Here is a 27,227-nt window from a genome sequence, read left to right as displayed (position 1 = left end):
ATTCCCTGGAGTCAGGAGTTCTCTTGTGTTCTCAAGATTTGGACTTAAACCTCGTGCTTCTGGTTTTCACTATTATTTTTACTGTAGCCTCAAGACTCGTCCATCTACACAGCACCATTGATAAAACATCTAGGTTAAAGATGAAAAGTTTCTCCACAGTGAGGGACACCCAGAGAGGTTCACAGAGTTACATGGAGAAGAGAAGAGGGAAGAGGGAGATAGAGGTGACCAGGATGAGATGAGGTGGAATCAAGAGAGAAGAGAGCAAGCTAGCCAGTAATCACTTCCTTATGTGTGCTCCACAGTCTGGACCTCTCAGAAATGTTCACAGAATTACACTGAGAAGAGAAGAGGGAGGGAGGAAGGGGACAGAGGTGGCCAGGAATATAAATAGGGGAATCAAAAGGAGAGAGACAGATCCAGTCAGTTATCAGTTCCCTAAGTGGTCTCCACCATCCGGAACACACAAAGAGATTCACAGAGTTGGATAGAGAAGAGAAGGGAGAGGGAGGAGATAGAAGTGACCTGCTGGAGAAAAAGGAGAGCCCAAAGAGGGAGAGAGCAGTCAAGCCAGTAATCTCGCTCCCAAGTAAAAATGGGTACTAAAGATTGGGTTCTTAAAGGTACAAAATAGATAACAAATACCAAAAAGAAACATTAAAAATCTAGAGGTTGGATTTTCAAAAATACAATATTAAAGAAAAAAAAAGTCACAAAAATTATTTTATATATATATATATATATATATATGAAGTTTGCTTTAAAAAGTAAGGTCTTTTTTTTTGCAAAGTAAAAGTAGGTTATAAAAATGAAAATTAAAGGAGTAATAGAGGACTCAAAAATTAAATAAAAATTAAAGAATGATAATAGTCAAGATATATCTAGGACTTTCTTTGGTGTTGTTGTGGATAGTGTGGTGTCAGTTCATTTTCAGGTATTTCCTTGATCCAGCTTATACTTCTCAAGATCTATAGGCCCCTTCGTATGTAGTCGATACTAACTACAGGGTTTTAATCTATTGCATCTGTCACTTCCAAGGCAGTTCCCTCTTTTTAGCTTCTTCTGTTTGCCAGCCTCTTCAGTGTCTAATTTCCTCCCTGACACAAGGTGGTGGTGGTGGACACTTCTTTAGGCTCACTTGTTCAGTCATGCTGTGGGGAGGGAGGAACACTTCAAACAAATAACACTGGCATGTGCTCACAGTGTCTCAGCCACACTGGGTTTGCCCCCACTCATGGTGTGTATGCTTTCCCTGTCTACACTGCTTAGGCTCTAGGTTGCTCTGCCAGGAACTGTCTGAGGCTGGCCCTGGGTTATATGCACTTCCGAGGTCTAAGCCACTTAGGTTCAGGTACTCGGGTACTCCTCAGAGGTGCAGACTCGGTTGGGCCTGCATTTTGTGCCTGCGTTTTGTGCCCTTCCCAGGTCCGAGCAGCTCAGGTGACCAGGTGTTTGGTGAGCGCGGTCTCTGTGACTCATCACCTCCCCCATCCCTGCCGCTCAGTTTTCTGGGTGTACAACTGGCACACCTTCTCAGGCGGATGTTGACTGTCCAGAATCCCAAGAAGTCTTGGTTAGCAACAAGCCTGCTTGCAGTTTGGTAGATAATGCCTCTCTGGGGCCGCAATTGCCCCCTTCCGGCTCTGGCTGCCCTCGCCTGCCTGTCTCTGGAGGGGGATGGGCCAGTCTGCAGCTGGCTGGCTCTGCTCAGTCCTTTGTTCTGTGAGAGGGCCTGGTGGTGTCTTAGGTTAGGGCTTTTTGCAGGGTAGCTATCCCACAATCTGGTTTTCTATCTCAAGTTAGTTCCCTCAGATTGCTCTTGGGGCATTCAGGGCCGGTCCTTAGCCTAAGCAATGCAGCCCATGCCTCCCTGCCCAGCCCCTGCTTGCTAGTGGTGGATGCAGGCCTCTGCGCTGCTTCACCACAGGGAGTTACCGTTGGGCATGTAAATCTGTGGGTTTTAATTATTTATTTATTTTTCCTCCCAGTTATGTTGCCCTCTATGTTTCCAAGGCTCACCACAGACTCGCCAGTGAGAGTGTTTCCTGGTGTTTGAAAACTTCTCTCTTTTTTAAGACTCCCTTCCCAGGACGGATCTCCATCCCTACCTCTTTTGTCTCTCTTTGTATCTTTTATATTTTTTTCCTACCTCCTTTCGAAGACAATGGGCTGCTTTTCTGGGTTCCTGATGTCCTCTGCCAGCATTCAGAAGTTGTTTTGTGAAATTTACTCAGCGTTCAAATGTTCTTTTGATGAATTTATGGGGGAGAAGTTGGTCTCCCTGTCCTATTCCTCTGCCACCTGTCTTAAAAAAATTTTTTTTTAATATTTATTTATTTGGTTGTGCCAGGTCTTAGTTGTGGCATACAAACTCTTACTTGTGGCATGTGGGATCTAGTTTCCTGACCAGGAATTGAACCCATGCCCCACTGCCTTTGGAGCATGGAGTCTTAGCCACTGGACCACCTTGGAAGTCCGTAACTGTTGCTTCTTGACCTACATACAGATTTCTCAAGAGGCAGGTCAGGTGATCTGGTATTCTCATTTCTTGAAGAATTTTCCACAGTTTGTTGTGATCTACACACTCAAAGGCTTTAGCGTAGTCAGTGAAGCAGAAGTAGATGTTTTTCTGGAATTGCAAAATTGGTTCCTCTGCCTTTTCTAAATCCAGCTTGTTCATCTGGAAGTTCTCAGTTCACATACTGTTGAAGGCTGGCTTGGAGAATTTTTAGCATTACTTTACTAGTGTGCGAGATGAGTGCAATTGTGCATTAGTTTGAACATTCTTTTGCATTGCCTTTCTTTGTGATTGGAATGAAAACTGAGCTTTTCCAGGCCTGTGGCCACTGCTGAGTTTTCTAAATTTGCTGGCATATTGAGTGCAGCACTTTCACAGCATCATATTTTAGGATTGGAAATAGCTTACCTGGAATCCCATCACCTCCACTAGCTTTGTTCGTAGTGATGCTTCCTAAGACCCACTTGACTTTGCACTCCAGGATGTCTGGTTCTAGGTTTGTGATCACATCATCGTGGTTATCTGGGTCATGAAGATCTTTTTGGTGTAGTTCTTGTGTGTATTCTTGCCACCTCTTCTTAATATCTTCTGCTTCTGTTAGGTCCATACCGTTTCTGTTCTTTATTGTGCTCATCTTTGCATGAAATGTTCTCTTGGTATCTCTAATTTTCTTGAGATCGCTAGCCTTTCCATTCTGTTTTTTCCTCTATTTCTTTGCCTTGATCACTTAAGAAGGCTTTCTTATCTCATGCGCCAGGTTTAACAGTTATTAAGTTTTGCTTCCTGACTGACTTTTCTGCTTAATTATAAAATATGACATGTCTATAGCGTTTCTGTTCCTTAAAGTTTTCAATTTCAAGTGATTAATCAGCAACCTCTTAAACAAAACACATTCCTCAGTTTAAATTTCTATTAATTTTTTTTATTGTCAAAGTGCATGAATTCTTACTGTACTCTGAAAAAGTTAAACAATACAGAAGTACATACTACATCTTTTTAAAGCATAAATGAAATCTGAAAAAATTTACTGTAATGCAACTCATTATCCTGATATCATACCACCACTATGCTTATCTGCCTCTAATCTGTTTTCCACACTGCAGTCAAGTGATCTCTTAAAAAATGTAAATCAGATAGTCAGTTCCTTGCTAAAAAACCAACCTAATGACTTCTTTGTACACTAGGAATAAAACCTAAATTTCTTACCATAGTGTGCAAGGCCCACGGTGATCTGCTTTGCCTATATCCTTTATCTTTCTTTTATTTTTCTTCTGCTTTTATTGAGATGTAATTGGCATACAGCACTGTGTAAGTTTAAGGAACACAGCATGATTTGACTTATATACATCATGAAATGATGACCACAAGTTTTGTGAGCATCTATCATCTCATAGATATAACATTACAAAAAAAGAAGTAAATCGTCCCTCTGATGAGAACTCTTAGGATTTACTCTTGTAACAACTGTCATATATAACATGCAGCACTGTTATTTCTATTTATCTTGTCATGCATTACCTCCCAAATATGTATTTATCTTACAACTGGAATTCTGTACTTTTTGACTGCCTTCATTCAGTTCTTTTTCTCCCCATTCCACGTTTCCCACTACTACCTATTTTTGGCCTCATCTCACAGGCTTGTTCCCCGGATCTTAGTTCCCTGATCAGGGATTGAACTTGCATCCCGAGCAGTGAAATCACAGAGTCCTAACCACTGAGCCACCAGGGAATTCTCCTTATTATTTTGTGTCTATAATTTTTTATGTCTTTTGGTGAAGTCTTGCATATCTCATTAATATATTCCCATGTATTTGTTATTTTTTTATGTTATTGTCAATGGTATTTTACTTTAAAAATTTTTTACTATTGCGTAAAAATAAATTAGCTTTTCATTTTGATTTTTATACCTACCTTTTCTTTCTTTCTTTCTTTCTTTTTTTACTATTTATTTATTTGGAAGTGCTAGGTCTTAGTTGTGGCATGTCGTATCTGGCTCCCCTACTGGGATCTAAACCCAGGCACCCTGCATTGGGAGTCTTAGCCACTGGGCCACCAGGGAAGTCCCCTATCTTTTCTAAATGTATATTTATTTACATTTTCTTTGTATATAATCATATAACATGCAAATACTAAAAACTGTTTTTTTCTAATATCTGTATATTTCATTTTCTTTTTTCATGTCACTGCTTGGCCTAGGAAGGCCAGGATATCTTTGAATAGTACTGTTAATAACTGGGATCCTTGTCATATTCCTGGTTTCACCTGGAAAACTTCAGTGTTTCACTGTTGTAATGTGGTTTGCAGGAAACTTTTGTAGATACTGTTCATGAGATTAAGTACATTCTCTGATATTCCTACCTTGCTAAATGTTATTTTTTTTAATCATCAAGGAGTATTGAAATTGTTGAAACATTTTATGACCATGTGATTTTTCTCCTTTATCCTGTTAACATGAAGAACTTCACTGGCCAATTTCTTTTTGAAGTATAGTTGATTATTTATAATATTATATTAGTTTCCCTTTCAAGTGTATAACACAATAATTCAGTATTTTTACAGATTGTTTTTGTTGTTTAGTCGCTCAGTTGTGTCTGACCCTTTATCATAGTATCTTCTGTATTTTACACCATAGTTTCTGTACACATTTTTTCTCTCCTTGAGTGATGCACTGTCTTTTATGTTTTGAGTTGGGAACTGGGTAAAAAGAGTTGGAGACAACTTAGTGACTGAAAAACAACAATGTTTCACTGTATATATGTGTCACATCTTCTTTATCCATTCATCTGTTGATGGACACTTAAGTTGCTTCCCTGTCTTGGCTATTGTGAATAGTGCTACTATGAACATTGGAGTGCATGTGTCTTTTTGAATTAGAGTTTTCTTTTTTTTTTCCTGATAAATGCTCAGGAATGGAATTTCTGGATCACATGGTAGCTCTATTTTAAGTTTTTTGAGGAACCTTCATATATTTCCATGGTGACTACACCAGCTTACGTTCCCACCAGCAGTTGTACAAGGGTTCCCTTTTTTCCACATCCTCACCAACACTTGTTATTTGTTGTCTTTTTGATGATAGCCATTCTCACACGTGTGAGGTGATATCTCCTTGTAGTTTTGATTTGGATTTCTCTAATAATTACTGATATTGAACATCTTTTCTTGTTCCTGTTGGCTATCTTATGATTTTTTTTTGTAAAAATGTCCATTCATTTTCCTCCCAATTTTAAAAAATCAATTTATTTTTTAATTGAAGGACAATTGTTTTACAGAATTTTGATGTTTTCTGTCAAACCTCAACATGAATAAGCCATAGGTATACATATATCCCCTCCTATTTGAACCTCCCTCCCATCTCCCTCCCCATCCCACCCCTCTAGATTTATACAGAGCCTTTGAGTTTCCTGAGCCATACAGCAAATTCCCATTGGCTATCTATTTTGCATATGGTAATGTAAGTTTCCATGTTACTCTTTCCATAATCTCATCCTCTCCTCCCCTCTCCCCATGTCCATAAGTCTATTGTCTTTCTGTTTCCCCATTGCTGCCCTGTAAATGAATTCTTCAGTACCATTTTTCTAGATTCCGTATATATGTGTTAGAATATGATATTTATCTTTCTCTTTCTGACTTACTTCACTCTGTATAATAGGCTCTAGGTTCATACACCTCATAAGAACTGACTCATATGTGTTCCTTTTTATGGTTGTGTAATATTCCATTCTTTATCCATTCATCTGTTGATGGATATCTCGGTTCCTTCCATGCTCTAGGTATTGTAAATAGTGCTGCAATGAACAATGGGATACATGTGTCTTTTTCAGTTTTGGTTTCCTCAGGGTATATGCCTAAGAGTGGGATTGCTGGGTCATATGGTGGTTTTATTCCTAGTTTTTAAAGGAATCTCCATACCGTCTTCCATTCCCACCAACAGTGCAAGAGTGTTTCCTTTTCTCCACACCCTCTCCAACATTTATTGTTTGCAGACTTTTTCATGATGGCCATGCTGACTGGTATGAGGTAGTTGTAGTTTTGATTTGCATTTCTCTATTAATGAGCAATGTTGAACATCTTTTCATGTGTTTGTTAGCCATCTGTATGTCTTCTTGGAGAAATGTCTGTTTAGGTCTTTTTCTCATTTTTTTGACTAGGTTGTTTGTTTTTCTGGTATTGAGTTGTATGAGCTGCTTGTATATTTTGGAAATTAATCCTTTGTCAGTTCACTTGCTATTATTTTCTCCTATTCTGAGAGTTGTCTTTTCACTTTGCTTAGTGTTTCCTCTGCTTTGCAAAAGCTTTTAAGATTAATCAGGTCCCACTTGTTCACTTTTGTTTTTATTTCCATGACTCTAGGAGGTGGATCATTGAGAATATTGCTCTGATTTATGTCATCGAGTGTTCTACCCATGTTGTCCTCTAAGAATTTTATAGTTTCTGGTCTTCCATTTAGGTCTTTAATCCATTTTGAGTTTAAATTTGTGTATGGTGTTAGGAAGAGTTCTAATTTCATTCTTTTACATGTAGCTATCCAGTTTTCCCAGGACCATTTTTTGAAGAGGCTGGCTTTGTCCCATTGTATATTCTTGCCTCCTTTGTCAAAAATAAGGTACCTATAGGTGCATGGGTTTATTTATGGGCTTTCTGTCTTGTTCCATTGGTCTATATTTCTGTTTTTGTGCCAGTAACATACTGTCTTGATGACTGTACCTTTGTAGTATAATCTGAAGTCAGGAAGGTTGATTCCTCCAGCTCCATTCTTCTTTCTCAAGACTGCTCTGGCTATTTGGGGTCTTTTGTGTTTCCATATGAATTGTGAAATTTTTTGTTCTAGTTCTGTGAAAATGTCATTTGTAATTTGATAGGGACCGAGTTGAATCTGTAGACTGTATTTGGTAGTATAGCCATTTTCATGATATTGATTCTTCCTACCCAAATCATGGACTATCTCTCCATCTGTTTATGTTGTCTTTTATTTCTTTCATTAGTGCCTTATAATTTTCTGTGTGCATTTCTTTTGTCTCATGAGATAGGTTTATTCCTAGATATTTAATTCTTTTTGTTGCAATGGGGAATGGGATTGATTCCTTAATTTCACTTTCTGATTTTTAATTGTTAGTATATAAAATGCAAGTGATTTCTGTGTATTGATTTTGTATCCTGCTAGTTTGCTAAATTCACTGATTAGCTCTAGTAATTTTCTGATACTATCTTTAGGGTTTTCTATGTACAATATCATGTCATCAGCAAACAGTGAGAGCTTTACTTCTTCTTTTCCAATCTGGATTCCTTTTATTTCTTTTTCTTCTCTGATTGCTGTAGCTAAGACTTCCAGAACTATGTTGAATAATAGTGGTGAAAATGGACACCCTTGTCTTGTTCATGATCTTAGGACGAATGCTTTCAGTTTTTCACCATTGAGAATAATGTTTGCTGTAGGCTTATCATATATGGCCTTTACTGTGTTGAGGTAGGTTCCTTCTATGCCCACTTTTTGAAGAGTTTTAATCATAAATGGACAGCCTAGAAGAAATGAAATTGAAAGTGAAGTCGCTCAGTCATGTCTGACTCTTTGCAACCCCATGGGCTGTAAATAAGATGGTAGGTATTGCAAGAGGGCATCAGAGGGCAGACACACTGAAACTATAATCACAGAAAACTAGCCAATCTGATCACACGGACCACAGCCTTGTCTAACTCAATGAAACTAAGCCATGCCCTGTGGGGCCACCCAGAATGGGTGGGTTATGGTGGAGAGGTCTGACAGAATGTGGCCCGCTGGAGAAGGGAATGGCAAACCACTTCAGTATTCTTGCCTTGAGAACCTCATGAACAGTAGGAAAAGGCAAAATGATAGGATACTGAAAGAGGAACTCCCCAGGTTGGTAGGTGCCCAATATGCTACTGGAGATCAGTGGAGAAATAACTCCAGAAAGAATGAAGGGATGGAGCCAAACCAAAAACAATACCCAGTTGTGGATGTGACTGGTGATAGAAGCAATGTCTGATGCTGTAAAGAACAATATTGCATAGGAATCTGGAGTGTTAGGTCCATGAGTCAAGGCAAATTGGAAGTGGTCAAACAGGAGATGGCATGAGTGAACGTCAACATTCTAGGAATCAGCGAACTAAAATGGACTGGATGGGTGAATTAAACTCAGATGACCATTATATCTACTACTGTGGGCAGGAATCCCTCAGAAGAAATGGAGTAGCCATCATGGTCAACAGAAGAGTCCGAAATGCAGTACTTGGATGCAGTCTCAAAAACGACAGAATGATCTCTGTTTGTTTCCAAGGCAAACCATTCAGTAATCTAAGCCTATGCCCCAACCAGTAATGCTGAAGAAGCTGACATTGAACGGTTCTATGAAGACCTACAAGACCTTTTAGAACTAACACCCAAAAAAGATGTTCTTTTCATTATAGGGGACTGGAATGCAAAAGTAGGAAGTCAAGAAACACCTGGAGTAACAGGCAAATTTAGCCTTGGAATGCAGAATGAAGCAGGGCAAAGGCTACTAGAGTTTTGCCAAGAGAACACACTGGTCATAGCAAACACCCTCTTCCAACAACACAAGAGAAGACTCTACACATGGACATCACCAGATGGTCAACACCAAAATCAGATTGATTATATTCTTTTCAGCCAAAGATAGAGAAGTGCTATATAGTCATCAAAAACAAGACCAGGAGCTGACTGTGGCTCAGATCATAAACTCCTTATTGCCAAATTCAGACTTAAATTGAAAGTAAGGAAAACCACTAGACCATTCAGGTATGACATAAATCAAATCCCTTATGATTCTACAGTGGAAGTGAGAAATAGATTTAAGGGCCTAGATCTGATGGACAGAGTGTCTGATGAACTATGGACGGAGGTTCGTGACATTGTACAGGAGACAGGGATCAAGACCATCCCCATGGAAAAGAAATGGCAAAAAGCACAATTGCTGTCTGGGGAGGCCTTACAAATAGCTATGAAAAGAACAGAAGTGAAAAACAAAGGAGAAAAGGAAAGATATAAGCATCTGAATGCAGAGTTTCAAAGAATAGCAAGGAGAGATAAAGCCTTCCTCAGCGATCAATGCAAAGAAATGGGGGGGGGGGAACCAGAATGGGAAAGACTAGAGATCTCTTCAAGAAAATTAGAGATACCAAGGGAACATTTCATGCAAAGATGGGATCGATAAAGGACAGAAATGGTATGGACCTAACAGAAATAGAAGATATTAAGAAGAGGTGGCAAGAATACACAGGAGAACTGTACAAAAAAGAGCTTCACGACCCAGCTAATGACGATGGTGTGATCACTCACCTAGAGCCAGACATCCTGGAATATGAAGTCAAGTGGGCCATGGAAAGCAATCACTACAAACAAAGCTAATGGAGGTGATGGAATTCCAGTTTAGCTATTTCAAATCCTGAAAGATATACTGTGAAAGTGCTGCACTCAATATGCCAGCAAATTTGGAAGACTCAGCAGTGGCCACAGGACCAGAAAATGTCAGTTTTTGTTCCTATCTCAAAGAAGGCAATGCCAAAGAATTCTCAAGTGAAGTTGCTCAGTCATGTCTGACTCTTTGCGACCCATGGACTGTAGCCTACCAGGTTCCACCATCCATGGGATTCTCTAGGCAAGAATACTGGAGTAGGTTGCCATTTCGTTCTCCAGTACATCTTCCCAACCCAGGAATTGAACCTGGGTCTCCCACATTGTAGGCAGACGCTTTACCATCTGAGCCACCAGGGAAGTCCTAAAAAAGAATGCTCAAACTACTGCACAATTGCACTCGTCTCACACACTAGTAAAGTAGTGCTCAAAATTCTCCAAGCCAGGCTTCAGCAATACGTTAACCGTGAACATCCAGATGTTCAAGCTGGTTTTAGAAAAGGCAGAGGAACCAGAGATCAAATTGCCAACACCTGCTGGATCATTGAAAAATCAAGAGAGTTCTAGGAAAACATCTATTTCTGCTTTATTGACTATGCCGAAGCCTTTGTGTGGATCACAATAAACTATGGAAGATTCTGGAAGAGATGGGAATACCAGACCACTTGACCTGCCTCTTGAAAAACCTATATGCACGTCAGGAAGCAACAGTTAGAACTGGACATGGGCCAACAGACTAGTTCCAAATAGGAAAAGGAGTACGTCAAGGCTGTATACTGTCACCTTGCTTATTTAACTTATATGCAGACTACATCATGAGAAACGCTGGGCTGGAAGAAGCACAAGCTGGAATCAAGATTGCTAGGAGAAATATCAATAACCTGAGATATGCAGATGATACCACCCTTATGGCAGAAAGTGAAGAGGAACTAAAAAGCCTCTTGATGAAAGTGAAAGAGGAGAGTGAAAACGTTGGCCTAAAGCTCAACATTCAGAAAACTAAGATCATGGCATCTGGTCTCATCACTTCATGGGAAATAGATGGGGAAACAGTAGAAACAGTGTCAGACTTTATTTTTTGGGGCTCCAAAATCACTGCAGATGGTGATTGCAGCCATGAAATTAAAAGATGCTTACTCCTTGGAAGAAAAGTTATGACCAACCTAAATAGCATATTCAAAAGCAGAGACATTACTTTGCCAACAAATGTCCGTCTAGTGAAGGCTATGATTTTTCCAGTGGTCATGTATGGATATGAGAGTTGGACTGTGAAGAAAGCTGAGCTCCGAAGAATTGATGCTTTTGAACTGTGGTGTTGGAGAAGACTCTTGAGAGTCCCTTGGACTGCAAGGAGATCCAACCAGTCCACTCTAAAGGAGATCAGCTGTGGGTGTTCTTTGGAAGGACTGATGCTGAAGCTGAAGCTCCAGTACTTTGGCCACCTGATGTGAAGAGTTGACTCATTGGAAAAGACCCTGATGCTGGGAGGGATTGGGGGCAGGAGGAGAAGGGGACAACAGAGGATGAGATGGCTGGATGGCATCACCGACTTGATGGACATGTGTTTGGGTGAATTCCGGGAGTTGGTAGAGGGAGGCCCTGCGTGCTGCGATTCATGGGGTCACACAGAGTCAGACACGACTGAGCGATTGAACTGAACTGAACTGAACTGAATCATAAATGTATGCTGAATTTTGTCAAAGGCTTTTTGTGCATCTAATGAAATTATCGTATGGTTTTTATCTTTCAATTCGTTAATATGGTATATCACATTGTTTGATTTGCATATATTGAAGAATCCTTGCATCCCTGGAATAAATCCAACTTGATCATGGTGTATGACCTTTTCAATGTGTTGCTGAATTCTGTTTGCTGAAATTTTGTTGAGGATTTTTGCATTTATGTTCATCAGTGATTTTGGCCTGTAGCTTTCTTTTTTTGTGTTATCTTTGTCTAGTTTTGGTATCAGGGTGATGGTGGCCTTGTAGAATGAGTTTGGAAGTGTTCCTTCCTCTGGAAGTTTTTGAAAGGTTTTGAGAAGGATAGGTATTAGCTCTTCTCTAAATGTTTGATAGAATTCTCCTATGAAACCATCTGATCCTGGGATTTTGTTTTTTGTAGATTTTGATCACAGCTTCACTTCCTGTGCTTGTATTTGGGTTGTTCATAATTTCTATATCTTCCTGGTTCAGTCTTGTTAGATTGAACTTTTCTAAGAATCTGTCCATTTCTTCCAGGTTATTCATTTTGTTGCCATAGTATTGCATTTTATTGTTCATAATAGTCTCTTATAATCCCCTGTATTTCTGCATTGTCTGTTGTAACCTCTCCTTTTGCATTTCTAATTTTGTTGATTTGATTCTTCTCTCCTTTTTTCTTGATGAGTATGGCTAAAGGTTTGTCAATTTAAACAAAGATAAACATCTTCTTGAAGACAGCTTTTAGTTGTATTAATTGTTACTATTGTTTGTTTCATTTCTTTTTCATTTATTTCTGCTTGGATCTTTATGATTTCTTTCCTTCTACTGATTTTGAGGCTTTTTTTTCTTTTTTCCAGTTGTTTTAGGTATAAATTTGGGTTGTCTATTCGATGTTTTTCTTGTTTCTCGAGGTAGGATTGTGTTGCTATAAACTTCCCTCTCAGAACTGCTTTTGCTGCATCCCATAGGTTTTGAGTTGTCATGTTTTCATTGTCATTTTTTTCTAGAAATTCTTTGATTTCCCTTTTGATTTCTTCTGTAACCTGTTTGTTATTTAGAAACATATTGTTTAACCTCCATATGCTTGCATTTCGTACAGTTTTTTTTTTCTTCTTGTAATTGATATGTAGTCCCATAGCATTGTGGTCTGAGAAGAGGCTTGATATGATTTCAGTTTTCTTAAATTTACTGAAGTTTGATTTGTGACCCAAGATGTGATCTATCCTGGAGAATGTTCCATGTGCATTTGAGAAGAAAGTGTATTCTGCATTTGGATGGAATGTCCTGAAGATATCAATGAGGTCCATCTCATCTAATGTATGATTTAAGACATGTTTCCTTCTTAATTTTTTGTTTTGATGAACTGTCCATTGGTGTGAGTGGGGTGTTAAGGTTTCCTATTATTGTGTTACTGTCAATTTCTCATTTTATGTCTGTTAGTGTTTGTCTTATGTATTGAGGTGCTCCTATGTTGGGTGCATAGATATTTACAATTGTTATGTCTTCCTCTTGGATTGATCCCTTCATCATTATGTAGTGTCCTTCCTTATTTCTTGTAATCGTCTTTATTTTAAGGTCTATGTTGTCTGATATTTTAAGGTCTATTTTGTTTGCTACTCCTGCTTTCTTTTGGTTCCCATTTGCATGGAATATATCTTTCCATCCTCTCACTTTCAGTCTATATGTGCCTTTTGGTCTGAAGTGGGTTTCTTGTAGACAATATATATATGGGTCTTGTTTTTGTATCTGTTCAGCCAGTCTGTGTCTTTCTGGTTGGAGCGTTTAATCCATTTACATTTAAAGTAATTGTTGATATATATGTTCCTATTGCCATTTTTTTAATTGTTTGGGGTGGATTTTTTAGATCTTTTTCTTGTATTTCTTAGCATTTGTTGTAAAGCTGATTTGGTGGTACTGAATTCTCTTAACTTTTGCTTGTCTGAAAAGCTTTTTATTTCTCCATCAATTTTGAATGAGATCCTTGCTGAGTACAGTAATCTTGGTTGTAGATTTTTCCCTTTCAGTACTTTAAATATATCCTGCCATTCCCTTCTGACCTGCAGAGTTCCTGCTGAAAGATAAGCTGTTAAATGTATGGGGTTCCCTTGTATGTTACTTGTTGCTTTTCCCTTGCTGCTTTTAATATTCTTTCTTTGTGTGTAGTCTTTGTTAGTTTTATTAGTATGTGTCTTGGTGTGTTTCTCCTTGGGTTTATCCTGTATGGGACTCTTTGCACCTCTTAGATTTGGTTGACTATTTCCTTTTCCATGTTGGGGAAATTTTCAACTATAATCTCTTCAAAAATTTTCTCATATCCTTTCTTTTTCTCTTCTTCTTCTGGAATCCCTCTAATTCAAATGTTCGTGCATTTGATACTGTCCCAGAGGTCTCTGAGAGTAGCCTCAGTTCTTTTCATTCTTTTTACTTTATTCTACTCTTCAGAAATTATTTCCACCATTTTAACTTCCAGCTCACTTCTGTTTCAGATATTCTGCTATTGATTCCTTCTAGAGTATTTTTAATTTCAGTAATTGTGTTGTTTTTGTATGTTCATTCTTTCATTCTTCTAGGTCTTTGTTAGTTGATTCTTGCATTCTCTCCAGTTTGTTTTCAAGGTTTTTGATCATCTTTACTATCATTATTCTGAATTTTTTTTCAGGTAGTTTGCCTATTTCCTCTTCATTTATTTGGACTTCTCTATTTCTAGTTTGTTTCTTCATTTATGTAGTATTTCTCTGCCTTATTCATTATTTTTTTTAACTTATTATGTTTGAGGTCTCCTTTTCCCAGGCTTAAAGGTTGAATTCTTTCTTCCTTTTGGTTTCTGCCCTCCTAAGGTTGGTCCAGTGGTTTGTGTAAACTTCATATAGGGTGAGATTTGTGCTGAGTCTCTTTTTTTTTCCTCTGATGGGCAAGGCTGAGTGAGATAGTAATCTTGTCTGCTGATGACTGAGTTTGTGTTTGTTTTGTTTATTGTTTAGATGAGGCGTCCTGCACAGGGTGCTACTGGTGATTGGGTGATGCCAGGTCTTGTATTGAAGTGGTTTCCTTTGTGTGAGTTCTCACTATTTGATACTTCCTTGGGTTAATTCTCTGGTAGTCTAGGGTCTTGGAGTCATTACTCCCACTCCAAAGGCTCAGGGCTTGATCTCTTCATCTAGGCCTGATGAGATGAAAATGACCTCTTTGTTTTTCAGACCTCCTGTTGTAGTTATTTCCAAAATCTGGTCAACTACATCTTCAGTTTCTCTGCATCCGGCATGCCTCAGGAGTCACAGTTCCTCTCTCTTGCCCATTTTCAAATCATGTACTTTGTTTGTTTGTTTGTTTTGATATTGAGTTTTATGAGCTGTTTATGTATTTTGAATATTAAAATCTTGTTGGTCATATCATTTGCAAATATTTTCTCTCATTTACATAGGTTGGTTTTTTGTTTTGTTGGTGGTGTCCTTTGCTGTCCAAAAGCTTTTAAGTGTAATCAGGTCCCAGTTGTTTGTTTTGCTTTATTTCTTTTGTTTGCTTATTGTTGTTGTTCAGTTTCTAAATCGTGTTTGACTATGTGACCCTATGGACTGAAGCATGCCAGGCTCCCCTGCCCTCCACTATCTCCTGGGGTTTGTTCAAAGTCATGTTCATTGAGTCAGTGACACTATATAACCATATCATCCTCTGCCACTGCTTCTCCTTTTGCCTTCAATCTTTCCCAGCATCAGGGTCTCTTCCAGTGAGTCAGTTCTTCACATCAGGTGGCCAGAGTATTGGAACTTCAGCTTCAGCCTCAGTCCTTCCAATGAATATTCAGGATTGATTTTCTTTAGGATTGACTGGTTTGATCTCCTTGCTATCCAAAGGACTCTCAAGAGTCTTCTGCAGCACCACAACTTGAAAGCATCAATCCTTTGGCACTCAGCCTTATTTAAGGTCCAACTCTCACATCCATACATGACTACTGGAAAAACCATAGATTTGACTATACAGATCATTTTTGGCTAAGTGATGTGTCTGCTTTTTAACACACTGTCTAGGCTTGTCATAACTTTCCTTCCAAGGAGCAAGTGTCTTTTAACATCATGGCTGCAGTCATCATCCATGGTGATTTTGGAGCCCAAGAAAATAAAATCTGTCACTGTTTCCACTTTTTTCCCCTTCTATTTTCCATAAAGTGGAGATAGATTCAAAAAATATTGCTACAGTCATGTCAAAGAGTGTTCTGCCTGTGTTCTCTTCTAGGACTTTTATGATTTCAGGTCTTATAGTTAGATCTTTAATCCATTTTGAGTTTATTTTTGTATATGGTGTTAGGAAGTGTTCTAGTTTCATTATTTTACATGTAGCTGTCCAGGTTTCTGAGCATCACCTGTTGAAGCGACTGTCTTTTCTGCATTGTATATTCTTGCCTTGTGAACTTGAACAGAATATGTATTCTGTTTTTTGACTGAATGTCCTGTAGATATCTATTAAGTTCAACCAGCCTATTGTGTCATTTAAGACTACTGTTGCCTTACTGATTTTCTGTCTGGATGGTCTGTCCATTGATGTCAGTGGGGTGTATAAGTCCCCTAATATTATTTTGTTATTGTCAATTTCTTCCTTTAAGTTTGTTAGTATTTGCTTTATGTATTTAGATGCTCCTGTATTGAGTGCATATTTGTTAATAAGTGTAATATCCTCTTCTTCTTATTGATCTCTTTATCATTATATAGTGTCCTTCTTTGTCTTTTGTTATAAAGTCTGTTTTGTCTGATATGAGTATTGCTACTTCCAGTTTTTTGTCATTTCTGTTTGCATGAAATATTTTTTCGATCCCTTCACATTCAGCTTCTATTTGTCATTAGCCCTGATGTGAGTCTCTTGTAGGCAACATATTGAAGAATCTTGTTTTTGATCTGATCAGCCAGACTATGTCTTTTGATTTTAGCATTTAGCCCATTGACATTTAAAGTAATTATTGATAGATATGTCCTTATTTTTATTTTAATAATAGTTATTATTATTCTCTGTTCATTTCTTCTTTCTGTGTTTTCCCTTGTGGTTTGATTATTTTCTTCAGTATCATGTTTGTGTTCCTTTCTTTTTAGTCTTTGTGTATCTATTGTAGCTTTTTCGTTTGTGGTTACCATTGTTTTCATATATGTTGACCTATATCTACTTATATCTACTTGTTTGAAACTGATAGTCATTTAAGTTCAAACAAACTCTTAAAAAATCTATATTTTTTACTCTCCTCCCTCACATTTTTTGTTTTTGATGTCATATTTTACATCTTCATGTCTGTCCCTTAATTCTTTATTGTAGTTATAGTTGGTTTTATAATTTATTGTATTTTAATCTTTGTATTGGCTATTTAAGTGGTTTTCCTCAGTTATTGCTATATATTTGGCTTTCCTAGTGGGATTTTCCTTTTCTTAAATACTTTTTCCTTCTTTTCTACTTAGAGAAGATCTTCTAACATTTCTTTTAGGGTAGGTTTAGTATTGATGAACTCTTCATTTTTGCTTGTCTGAGAATCTCTTTATATCTCTTTTGATTCTAAATGGTAATCTTGCTGTGTAGGTTATCCTAGGTCACAGGTTTTTCCCTTTTGAGCCTTTGAATCTATCATGCCACTCTCTTCTGGCCTGAAAAGTTTCTTCAGAGAAATCAGCTGATAGCCTTATGGGGATTTCCTTGTAAATGACTCTTCAGAATTCTTTAACTTTTGCCATTTTAATTATGGCATGTCTTATAAGTCTGTTTGGGTTCATTTTTTTTTTTAGGGACCCTCTGTGCTTCCTGTCCTTGGATGTCTGTTTCCATGTAGAAAGTTTTCAACCATAAGTTCTGTAAATACAATTTTTTAATTCTTTTCTCTCTCTTTTCTCCTTCTGGAACCCCTATAAAGTGAATGTTGGTATGCTTTTGATAGTACATAGAGGAATGGAGTTTTTTATATGCTTTGATCCTAATCAAATGAGACCCCTTTGGCAAAAAAGCTGCCAGTTTTTATGACTTGCCTTGCCCTGGTAGAGCTACTGCTGAGTGAGCTGCTGAGGGGTATGGGAGCACCCCAAGCTAAAATGCCACAAATTCTCACTGTTCTTATGTGATGTTCAGTAGTTTTTTTTTTTTTCTTCAATAAAAGCTTTCAAATACAATATGCAATAGTTTTGTTGTATGCTTTTGGTAAATTTTCAAAGTCCCCTAATAGTTGCATACAAAAATAATTTTGTACAGTTTTATCATTGCTTTTGGGGGAATAGCTTCTCTGAACTCCTCATTCAGCCATTCTAGTAATACCACTTTCTTCTGTTTTCTAATATTTGGGGGTAGTGGTGAAGTGAAAAAAAAGTAGCTTTATTGCTTTGCTAGGCTGAGTCCAGAGCGGGCTAATGCCCTCAAAACAATGTGTCCCAACTTGGCGAGGATAGTGAGAAGTTTTATAGTAATGGTTCAAAGAGGGCATGATGCTTGCTAATATTTTAGTTAGAATTTTTGTGTTAATAATCATAAATGATATTAGTTTATACTTTTCTGATATATTTTACCTTTATCAGGTTTAGCTTCCAAAGTTATACTTGCTTCATAAAAAGAATTAGAAATAGTCCTTAGTTTTCTAAACTCTCTCACAAATTTTTGAAGCATTGAGACTGCCTGGTATTTGAAGGTTTGGTAAAATTGTCTGTTGGAACCATCTGATCTCAGTGGTTTTGAGAGGTAGTTTTGGGAGGTGACTTTGGGTGGTAGCTTTGGGAGGTGATTTTGGGAAGGTACCCTGGCTCATATGGTAGAGTCTGCCTGCAATGCAGGAGACCCAGGTTCAGTCTCTGGGTTGGTAAGATCCCCTGGAGAAGGAAATGGCAATTCACTCCAGTATTCTTGCCTGGAGAATCCCATGGATAGAGGAGCCTGGCAGGCTACAGTTCATGGGGTCACAAAGAGTTGGACATGACTGAATGACTTCACTTTTGGGGGGTGGTCTTGCGAGGTAGCTTTGGGAGGTAACTTTGTCTATTTTATTATATGGAAATTTAAATGTGTAAGATTTCTATTCCTTTTTGTGTCAATTTTGGTGTAGTGTATTTCTCTAGAAATCATCCATTTCATCTAGATTTTAAAGTTTATTTGTGTAGAGGCATGCAGAAGTATCTCTTTAAAAAAACTCCTCTGTTTCACTGATTGCTTTCTCCTTATCAGTTCTTATTTTGTATATTTGTGCCACCTCTATTGATTAGATTGGCTAGTGGGTTTCCCTCAGGTTAAATTTTTTCCCCAGGAAACCAAGATTTTGATTTTTAAAAAAGTAAATCCACTTCCTCTGTACTTTATTAGTTTTTGCTTTTATCTTTACTTTATGATTTCTTTTGGTTTTCTCTATTGTTCCTTTTCTAGCTTTGAACTCGGTATTTAATTCACTTGTTTTCATTTTGTCATTGTGATTGATACAGCTGTTTTAATAAATTTTACATTCTGGGTAGAATTGACTATTTATTCCAATTACTTGATGGGTCTTTCAATATGTAGATTCAAGTGTTACTTTATTTGTGAAACTTTTCTTGGATTATGATTTCAATATTAGTAATATACTATTCTTTTGTTTTTCTTTGGGGGAAATCTAATAATACATATATTGTATCTTCATTGCCTATCTTCTATTTCAATCTCTTTTTTCGGTGATTCTTTTTTACTTTATTTTTTATTCTCTTAGTTGTTTTGTGGCCTTTCTTCAATTCCATTTATTGCATTTTCAGTTGAATATCTTCTTCCCTTGGAATTTTGTAACTTAGACTTCATTTCTGAGATGGTTTTCTCTTTTTCTTTAATTTCTTTCTTGAGTATTATTAATCAATTGTTATTTCATTTTCCCCCATTTCCACCCATTTCTCCCCTTTACTTTAAAGCAAAATGTTGGAAATAAACTTTTGATATCTAATATTAATGCTATGCCTTGTCACTTCAGTCATGGCCGACACTTTGCAACCCCATGGACTGTAGACTGCCAGGCTCCTCTGTCCATGGGATTTCCAAGGAAAAATACTGGAGTGAGTTGCCATTTCCTTTTCCAGGGGATCTTCCTGACCTAGGGATTGAACACACATCCTCTACATTGGCAGGTGGGTTCTTTACCACTGAGCCAGCAGGGAAGCCCAAAACTTACACAGTGCTATGTGTCAATTACATCTCAATGAAACTGGCAGAAAAAACGAAATGGTAGTTGTGTAATGGTATGGAGGTGTTAGCTAATGCTATGGTGGTAATCATTTTGCCATATATGTATGAAAAATCAGCATATTGTACACCTTTAATTGACACAGTGTTTTTACACACATGTAGTCACATTCTCAGTAAGGCTGGGTAAAACAAAAACTATTTGATTCATTAGAAGGTGATAGTACTTTGGAAAGAGAAAAAGTAGAACAGGGTCAAGGAGATTAGTAGAGCAGGTGGGGGCAATGGAATAATATGAAAAAGGGTGAATGTGACAGATATCTGTTTCATAGGAATGTGCATCCACTCTCGAATCTTATCTTTCCTCTATCACAAATTCCTTAAACTAGCTGATGCTGATGCAGAGGTTTCTCTGTAATTGTGTTATTTAATGATTTCAATAGGAATTTTGTAATAGAGAGGAAGTTAGGGACTGTGTACACATATGCAAGTCCCACATTCTTAAATTTTTTTTTTGGGGGGGGGCACTCTTTGTGGCATGTGGGATCTAGTTCCCTGATCAGGGATAGAACCTGTACCCCCTGTAGCAGGAGCACAGAATCCTAACCACTGGATCACCACATTCTTTATTAACAATGTCCATAATAATTGGTAGGATTTATTAAATACTTTGTGTTCCAAGCACTGTTCTAAGTCCCCTGGATGCCCTAACACATCTAATCTTTCCAGAAGTCCTGTGAAATAGGTTCTATTATTGGTCTCACTTTACAGATTAGGAAACTGAGACACAGAGAAAGTAACTTGTCTAGTGTCACAGAGCTAATATGTGGCAGATTAGGGATTTAAAACCAGTGTGACTCCAGAGCATCTTTTAACTTCCCCCTTCAAGAAATATAAACATAGATAGACACACATATCTGTGTATATGTAAAAGACATTCTTAATCAATTTCCAGTCTCTATCACATCTTTCTAAGTTGGGAGTTATTCTCTTGCCTGAAGATGATATTGACTACAGTTAATTTCTCAGAGGAAGCTTGGCTTTTCACATCTCTAGGTTCTAGGGAGACAGTTTGCTCCAGTCTCACATGCTGAGGGCCCTTCCCAGTGATGCTCACTGCCACCAGCCTCCATCTCCTCCTGTGGGCTCTTGTGGTTCTAGCCCCTGGCTTTCCTCCTTACTCTTCAACTGCTCTCTCTCTCAACATGAGCCAGTCCTCATCTTCCTGCTCTTTGAATAGTGAGAATCTCTAGGATTTTTTAAACATACTTTTATTAATTTATTTATTTATGGCTGTGCTGAGTCTTTGTTGCTTTGTGCACCTTCTCTAGTTGAACTGAGCAGGGGCAACTCTGTAGTTGGGGTGTGCTGGCTTATCATTGTAGTGGCTTCTATTGTTGCGAAGCACAGGTTCTAAGATGCTTGAACTTTGGCAGTTGTGGCTTCCAGGATCTAAAGCACAGGCTCACTAGTACTGGCACACAGACTCTAGCTGCCCACAGCATGTGGGATCTTCCCGGATCAGGGATTGAACCCATATTTCCTGCATTGGCAGTTGGATTCTTTACCTCTGAGCCACCAGGGAAGCCCAAAGTTTCCAGGATTTTATACTTAAACTTTTCTCAACATTTAAAACCTCTAGATTATCTCCTCTACTCTTAGGTTTTGACTCCATCTCTAAGTAAGTCTCATTTGACTCTGCACACATATATCTTGCTACCTTCTGGATATCTATTTTAATTCAACAGTTATTCTGAATTTTTACATCACACTCTATATGGGTCACATCCATCTCAGAAATGTCTAATCTTAGATTCGTCCAGCTCTTCTCTCTCTCTGGATCTGTACTGAAGCGCTGACTCTGGCTGCAGAAATTCATGGTCACCAATTCGTGTTGATGCTCTGCAAGGCTATTGCTCCTTTGTTCACCCCATTCCTCTGTTCTTTGCAGGGGCTATTTCATGCCTCCTCTCCTCTTCTCAAACCTCCAGCTCTGTTTCTGCCATTTCTAAGTGCAGAAAATTCATGTGACAAATGCAGCAAGCATTTCTTAATTGCTTCCCATGACTCCCCCCAATTCACAGAACTGAAGCATCATACAGAAACCTCTTCAAAATCTGGTCTGCTTTCCACCTGTGGGGGAATGTTCTGGCTGTCCAGCTAGGCTGAGTAGCAAGCCTCTCTCCCTCTGGAGCTGAGCACAGGGCCCTGAGCTTAGTTTCAACTGGTGTCCTGCATTTTTCACCACCCTGGCTTGTTTCTTGCAGCAGATGTCGAAGGCCAATCTTTAAGACACCGAGACAAACGGCTAAGTTTAAATTTGGTAAGTTTAGTACTTGAGTTTCTTTAAGCCTTAATTTTTAAAAAATATAGTCTACCCTATATATGTTCCCTTGATATCTTTTGAGATTCACCACTCTGAATCTCCAAGGACCCTTCCAGTCTCCCATTAAAGCTTGAAATTGTCTGGGAACTATTGGACTTCGTGCTCTGTAAGGACCTTACTGGTTCTAATGGTCTGGACACATCTCAGATCTGAGGTAGCTATTGAGGTCATCCCATTATTCTTAAAGTATTTGCATAAATTTCATTGACTTCTGTCTTCCAGCATGAGTCCTAGGCGAGTCATCACCTACCTCCCATGATAAGTCCAGAGGCAGAGCTTGAGTTAGAGGCTTGTTTAACTTTACTAAGGAAGTTCAGAGTTATTCCTAGATAATTTGCAACTGAAATCCCACATGCAGCCAAGTTTGCCCACCGGAAGCAGTTTCCATGCTATTCTGTGCTTTCCAACTGGTTTTCATTCCCTTGCAGCCATGCAGGTTCTTCCCAATGTCCCCGCCAAGTTCCACCAGCACTGAGGACGGCTATGTGCCCATGAGTCCCCAGACTGCCGCCTTTGCTCTCGGACCCCATGACAGCTCTGATGATTACATTCCAATGAACTCAGGGAGCATCTCCAGCCCCTTGCCCGAGCTCCCCGTAGACCTGGAGCCTCCCCCGGTGAATAGAGATCTCAAGCCTCAGAGGAAGAGTAAGCCACTCCTGTGTGGGATGGGGGAGGGACAAGGTGTGATAACCGTGTGGAAAAGCTTCCCTCCTAAGCCTCTCTGCGAAGGAAGCACTACAGAAACCCTCCACCCTAGGGGCCTGGGAGAAAGAAGTGGCTGGGATCCAGTGGGAAGGGCTGAGGAGCACTGTTGCTCCAGATCATCAGGGTAACAGGAATCTGGAGACTTGCAGTCATGGCAAATGTGGTCTCCAAAGCCAAATCCACTCCAGCTGGCTCATCTTTGGCTGCTTCCCTAACAAAATCCCAGAAACGAGTGAGTTGGGTGTAAATGGAAGCCCCTTGGTCTCTCTTTGTTTAAACAGCACTTAAATGTAGTCATACCATCCCCGTTATGTAAGGCAGCCAAAAATGCCCTTTGACACTGATTCCTGAATGCAGACCCGGTCACAGGCCCCATGGTTCAGTGCCCTGTGTGTACCCAGCCCGAAGACGTGTCTTTGGAGGGAGGGGGAACATGGAGGATGTGGAGGTGAGAAGTGTGGCTCCTGTGGGCACAGGGCTCCAGGAAGTTCTTCCCATCTGCTGAGTGGCAGGAACAGGCAGGGAGGAAGGCGAAGAGAGTTCGAGCAAAAGTAGGTCAGAGTAACTTGATAACTTCATTCTTGCTTGCCGTCCCCTGCCCAGTAGGGCTGGGTGATTCTGAGGAAATACTTGGTACCACGACCATGACTCCTGACACTCCATCAGCTCCACCGCCACCCATCTTTGCTCTTTGGAAAAACTACTACTTCACTTAGCCACTCTCAGAGCTATAACTAAGCAGCTTGCTTATGCCTGCTCTGCTTCAGCCCCACCCTCTTCGCTTTGAGTCAAATCCCATTTCCCCTGTGTTTGCCTAACACTAGGGAGAGACAGAGATGACGAAACAAGCAGGGTTCCCCAGGTTGAGGGGGAGAAAAGATATGTCAAAACCACCTGGAAGAATAATTATGCAATAGGTACTAAATAGGAGAACAAGCCCTGTCTCAGGTTTGGAGGAAATAACCATTCATTCTGGTGAGAAACCATTTCACAGGCACCTGTAACTTTGAGGTATATATTATTGTTTTGCTTGATTACTTTTCTGTAGCAATCCTGTGCAGCAGAAGTTTCTGTAATGAAGAAAATGGGGCTGTTAAACGTGTGAAATGTGGCTAGTGCAACTGAAGAAGTGAATTTTAAGATTTGATTTAATTTCAATGCACTTAAATATCAAGAGTCACATGTAGCTAGTGGCTACCGTTTTGGACATCACCAGTCTGAAAGACCTGGTGATGGAGAAAGGTGCAGAGATTTTGGACGGACACAGGGTTGGGGATTCACTGGGTGGCTGGGAAGGTGAACTCCTGGGCCGGGAGGGGGTGATTCTGACACACGTGGCTGCACAGCTGACTGAACAACAGAAACGCCACTGGTGATGTGGAAGGAGTTAAACACTATCTACCGGTGTGGAGGAAAGAGCTAGAAAAACAAGCTGGTCAAGGCAGTGATAGGGGAATATATGCATGACCAACTCAGCAAGGTGGGTTGCTGAGGTGGAGTGAGGGTCAGGCACCAGGTCCTTCTTTAGCAAAGGCTACTGCAGTGAACAAACCAGGAAAAAAAACCCCGTCTTCCCAGAGTGCAGTCAGTCTAGACCCAACTCAGGAATGTTGGATCATCACAGACAAGTGGGTGCCATGAACAGTAAGCACATGAACTTGTGAGAGCCCATGAAGGCCTTCCTGAGCAGGGGGTGTTGAGCTGAGATCTGAAGATGACTATAACCAGGCAGAGAGATGGGGAAGATTGTTCTACACAGAAGGACCAAGTAGACTGGCCTGGAGGGGGGGATGATTAGGACTTGGGTGACCACCTCTGTCTGTGATGAGAGGGGTCAGGGTGAGACAGGCAACAGAATGGCATGAGATCAGAGACCTTCATCTGACACCCAGCACCAGGCCTGACTTATGATGAGTTCTCAATAAATGTGTAGTGACGGGATGTAACCCCAGCTGCTGATGTGACCACTGGCTCAGTGCTTGTGCCCTCTGCTTCTGCTGAGGCAGGAAACAGTAGGATAGCAAAATGGGCACTCATCATTAGCAGTGCTTGTGAGTAAATGTGAGCTTGATGTGCTTAGTAAGTGGAATTGTCATAGTTTTACAGTCTGCAGATTCTGGCCTTGAACTCCTGAGAACTTATGTTGGATGTTCTGTGTTATCTTGTAGCACGGCCACCCACCCTGGACCTGAAAAACCTCTCCACAATCCGGGAACACACATGTCTCACCAGGACCCACACTGCGCCTTGGTGAGTCTTTGACTGCTCCCAGGGGCCTCATCTGGGGCCCTTTCAGCCTTAGTTAGACCTCTGTGGTGAAAGAGAGCTTAACACAAGGGAGGAATAAGATTTATTATCTTGAACCAGAAGTGTTTTTTAGGTCACCAAGGTATAACGGTAACTGAATCTCCCAGCACAATGGAATCAAGAATGAGAGTGCTGCTAGGAACTGTCTCTAATGTGTGCTTCTCTCTTCACATTTACTCATTCCTCTTTCTTTCAAGAACTCTTTTTTTCTGTTGCACAATCCTCACATCCTATATTAGCCATCCTGTAGATCTGTATTTACCTGCTACAATTCTAGTACCAACAGAGAGGGGTTCTTTTTCAATCTCCAATTCACATTTGTTGGGAGAGGGAATTGTTTTGCTCCAGCTACAGTGGATGCAGCTCTGGCCTGCTGAGCAGGGCTGGCACTTCTGGCATGGCTTCTAGAAGCTCAACTTTGTGAATGGAGTTCTCTCCGTAAACAAACCCTCAAATGTGTCTGCACTCTCTCATCTCACCTTGTAAAAGCTTGAGTTTCAGAGTCCTGAGCTTGTCCTGGTAGTTTCTTGCTGGTTTAGTCACTCATTCGTGTCCAACTCTTTGTGACCCCATGGGACTGTAGCCCACCCAGTTCCTCTGTCTATGGGATTCTCCAGGCAAGAATACTGGATTGCATTGCCATTTCCTTCTCCAGAGGATCTTCCCGACCCAGGGATGGAACCCATGTCTCTTGCAGCTCCTGCGGGTTCTTTACTGCTGTTTTAATCACTCAGTCATGTCCAACTGTTTGCAATGGTGGCCCACCAGGTTCCTCTGTCCATGGGATTCTCTAGGCAAGAATACTGAAGTGGGTTCTGTGCCCTCCTCTAGGGGATCTTCCTGACTCAAGGATTGAACCCAGGCCTCCCGCACTATAGGCAGATTACTGCTGGTTCACCCTAAATACCACAGCACATGATGAATCTGTAATGGGCCACATTCCAGACAGGAATGCAGAGCCTCAGCTTGCATTTCTGACATGGGAATAGGATGAAAGTGGATTCGTGGTCTTGGTTTCATCTTCTCAGAGGAATGAAATGGAGCCTCAAAGGAGCATTTCTGTTTTGTTTTTCTCTCAGTGATATGATGCCTTGGTCTCTTTCTAGAAAGCTCATGAGCTGTGGCATATGGGGGGCCTGGAAAAAGAATAACCTTTGAGAAGTGGGAGCCATTTGCCCCATAGTGGGACAGGAGTTGCGGGGTAGTCTCTGTCACTTCAGGAATTGCTTTGGCCGGAAGGAAGTTGCATCTGGAAGGGGAGGGTGAAACCCCACAAGGGCCATGTCAGTTCTTGGCTGGCTTTCAGACCAGCTGTAAGACATTGCTTTGACCTCATCTATATTTTTTTTCCTAGCAATCGAACCAGCTTTCTATCTCCAGAAAGAAATGGTATTAATTCTGCAAGATTTTTTGCCAATTCTGTTTCCAGAGAAGAGGAAAAAAGCTACATTCAAATGGTAATCCTCTTTTTTTCATTTTTCGTATTCACCCCAGTCTATATTCTTATGGGTTCACTGTAAAGGAAACATATTGCTCAGAACGTGCCATGAAATCTTAAAACTATTACTTAATTGTAATGCCAGGTTACCGTGTTTTCCATACTGGGAACAGATTGACATGAAGTTGGTTTTCTTTCCTGCAGCATTCAGCTCCTTGTACCATTTAGCTGGGAAAACTCTGACACTGGATGCTCCCTTCCACCAAACCCCCTGGTAGCCCTGCTCTGACTTCCTCTGCACCTTTACCAAAGATGCATCACTTAGAGTCCTGTTGGGAGGTTGGCCTTGTGTCCCAACTCATGGGTGGGTATTAGTTTCTGGAGATTTCTTGTGGAGCCTTTCTGTAAACCTGAGTTCACAAAGACCCAGCATGTCTATCCTCTGATTAACCATCTATGGTTCTAGAGTCCTGGTGTCTCCTTCTTGCCCTCTGTTTCTCTTACATTCTCTTTCCTTGGATTCCATTGCCAGTGGGTTACTGAGGACAAAGAGGGCCTTTTAGTACCTCTGGCAAGTATCAGGCCCTTTAGCCAGAACTCTCCACATTCTGTGAATTTAAAATCTAGGGAACTATT

The 27,227-nt window shown here is 39.9% G+C and overlaps 1 protein-coding gene across 1 annotated transcript in view; it reads left to right on the top strand.

Moving 5' to 3' along the window:
* The window catches only part of GAB3 (GRB2 associated binding protein 3), a 93,468-nt gene that overhangs the window by 47,922 nt on the left and 18,319 nt on the right, over positions 1-27,227 (top strand). Inside the window, exons 5-8 of the mRNA XM_018044627.1 lie at positions 22,020-22,075; positions 22,567-22,786; positions 25,015-25,096; positions 26,508-26,610. Coding sequence (XP_017900116.1) covers positions 22,020-22,075; positions 22,567-22,786; positions 25,015-25,096; positions 26,508-26,610 — 461 coding nt within the window. The remainder of the gene's footprint in view (positions 1-22,019; positions 22,076-22,566; positions 22,787-25,014; positions 25,097-26,507; positions 26,611-27,227) is intronic.

The sequence above is a fragment of the Capra hircus genome, unplaced genomic scaffold (assembly GCF_001704415.2).
Source record: "Capra hircus breed San Clemente unplaced genomic scaffold, ASM170441v1, whole genome shotgun sequence".
Classification (NCBI taxonomy): Eukaryota; Metazoa; Chordata; class Mammalia; order Artiodactyla; family Bovidae; genus Capra; species Capra hircus.
The sequence above is the reverse complement of the archived record's forward strand: the minus strand, read 5'-3'. Positions and strand labels throughout refer to the sequence as shown.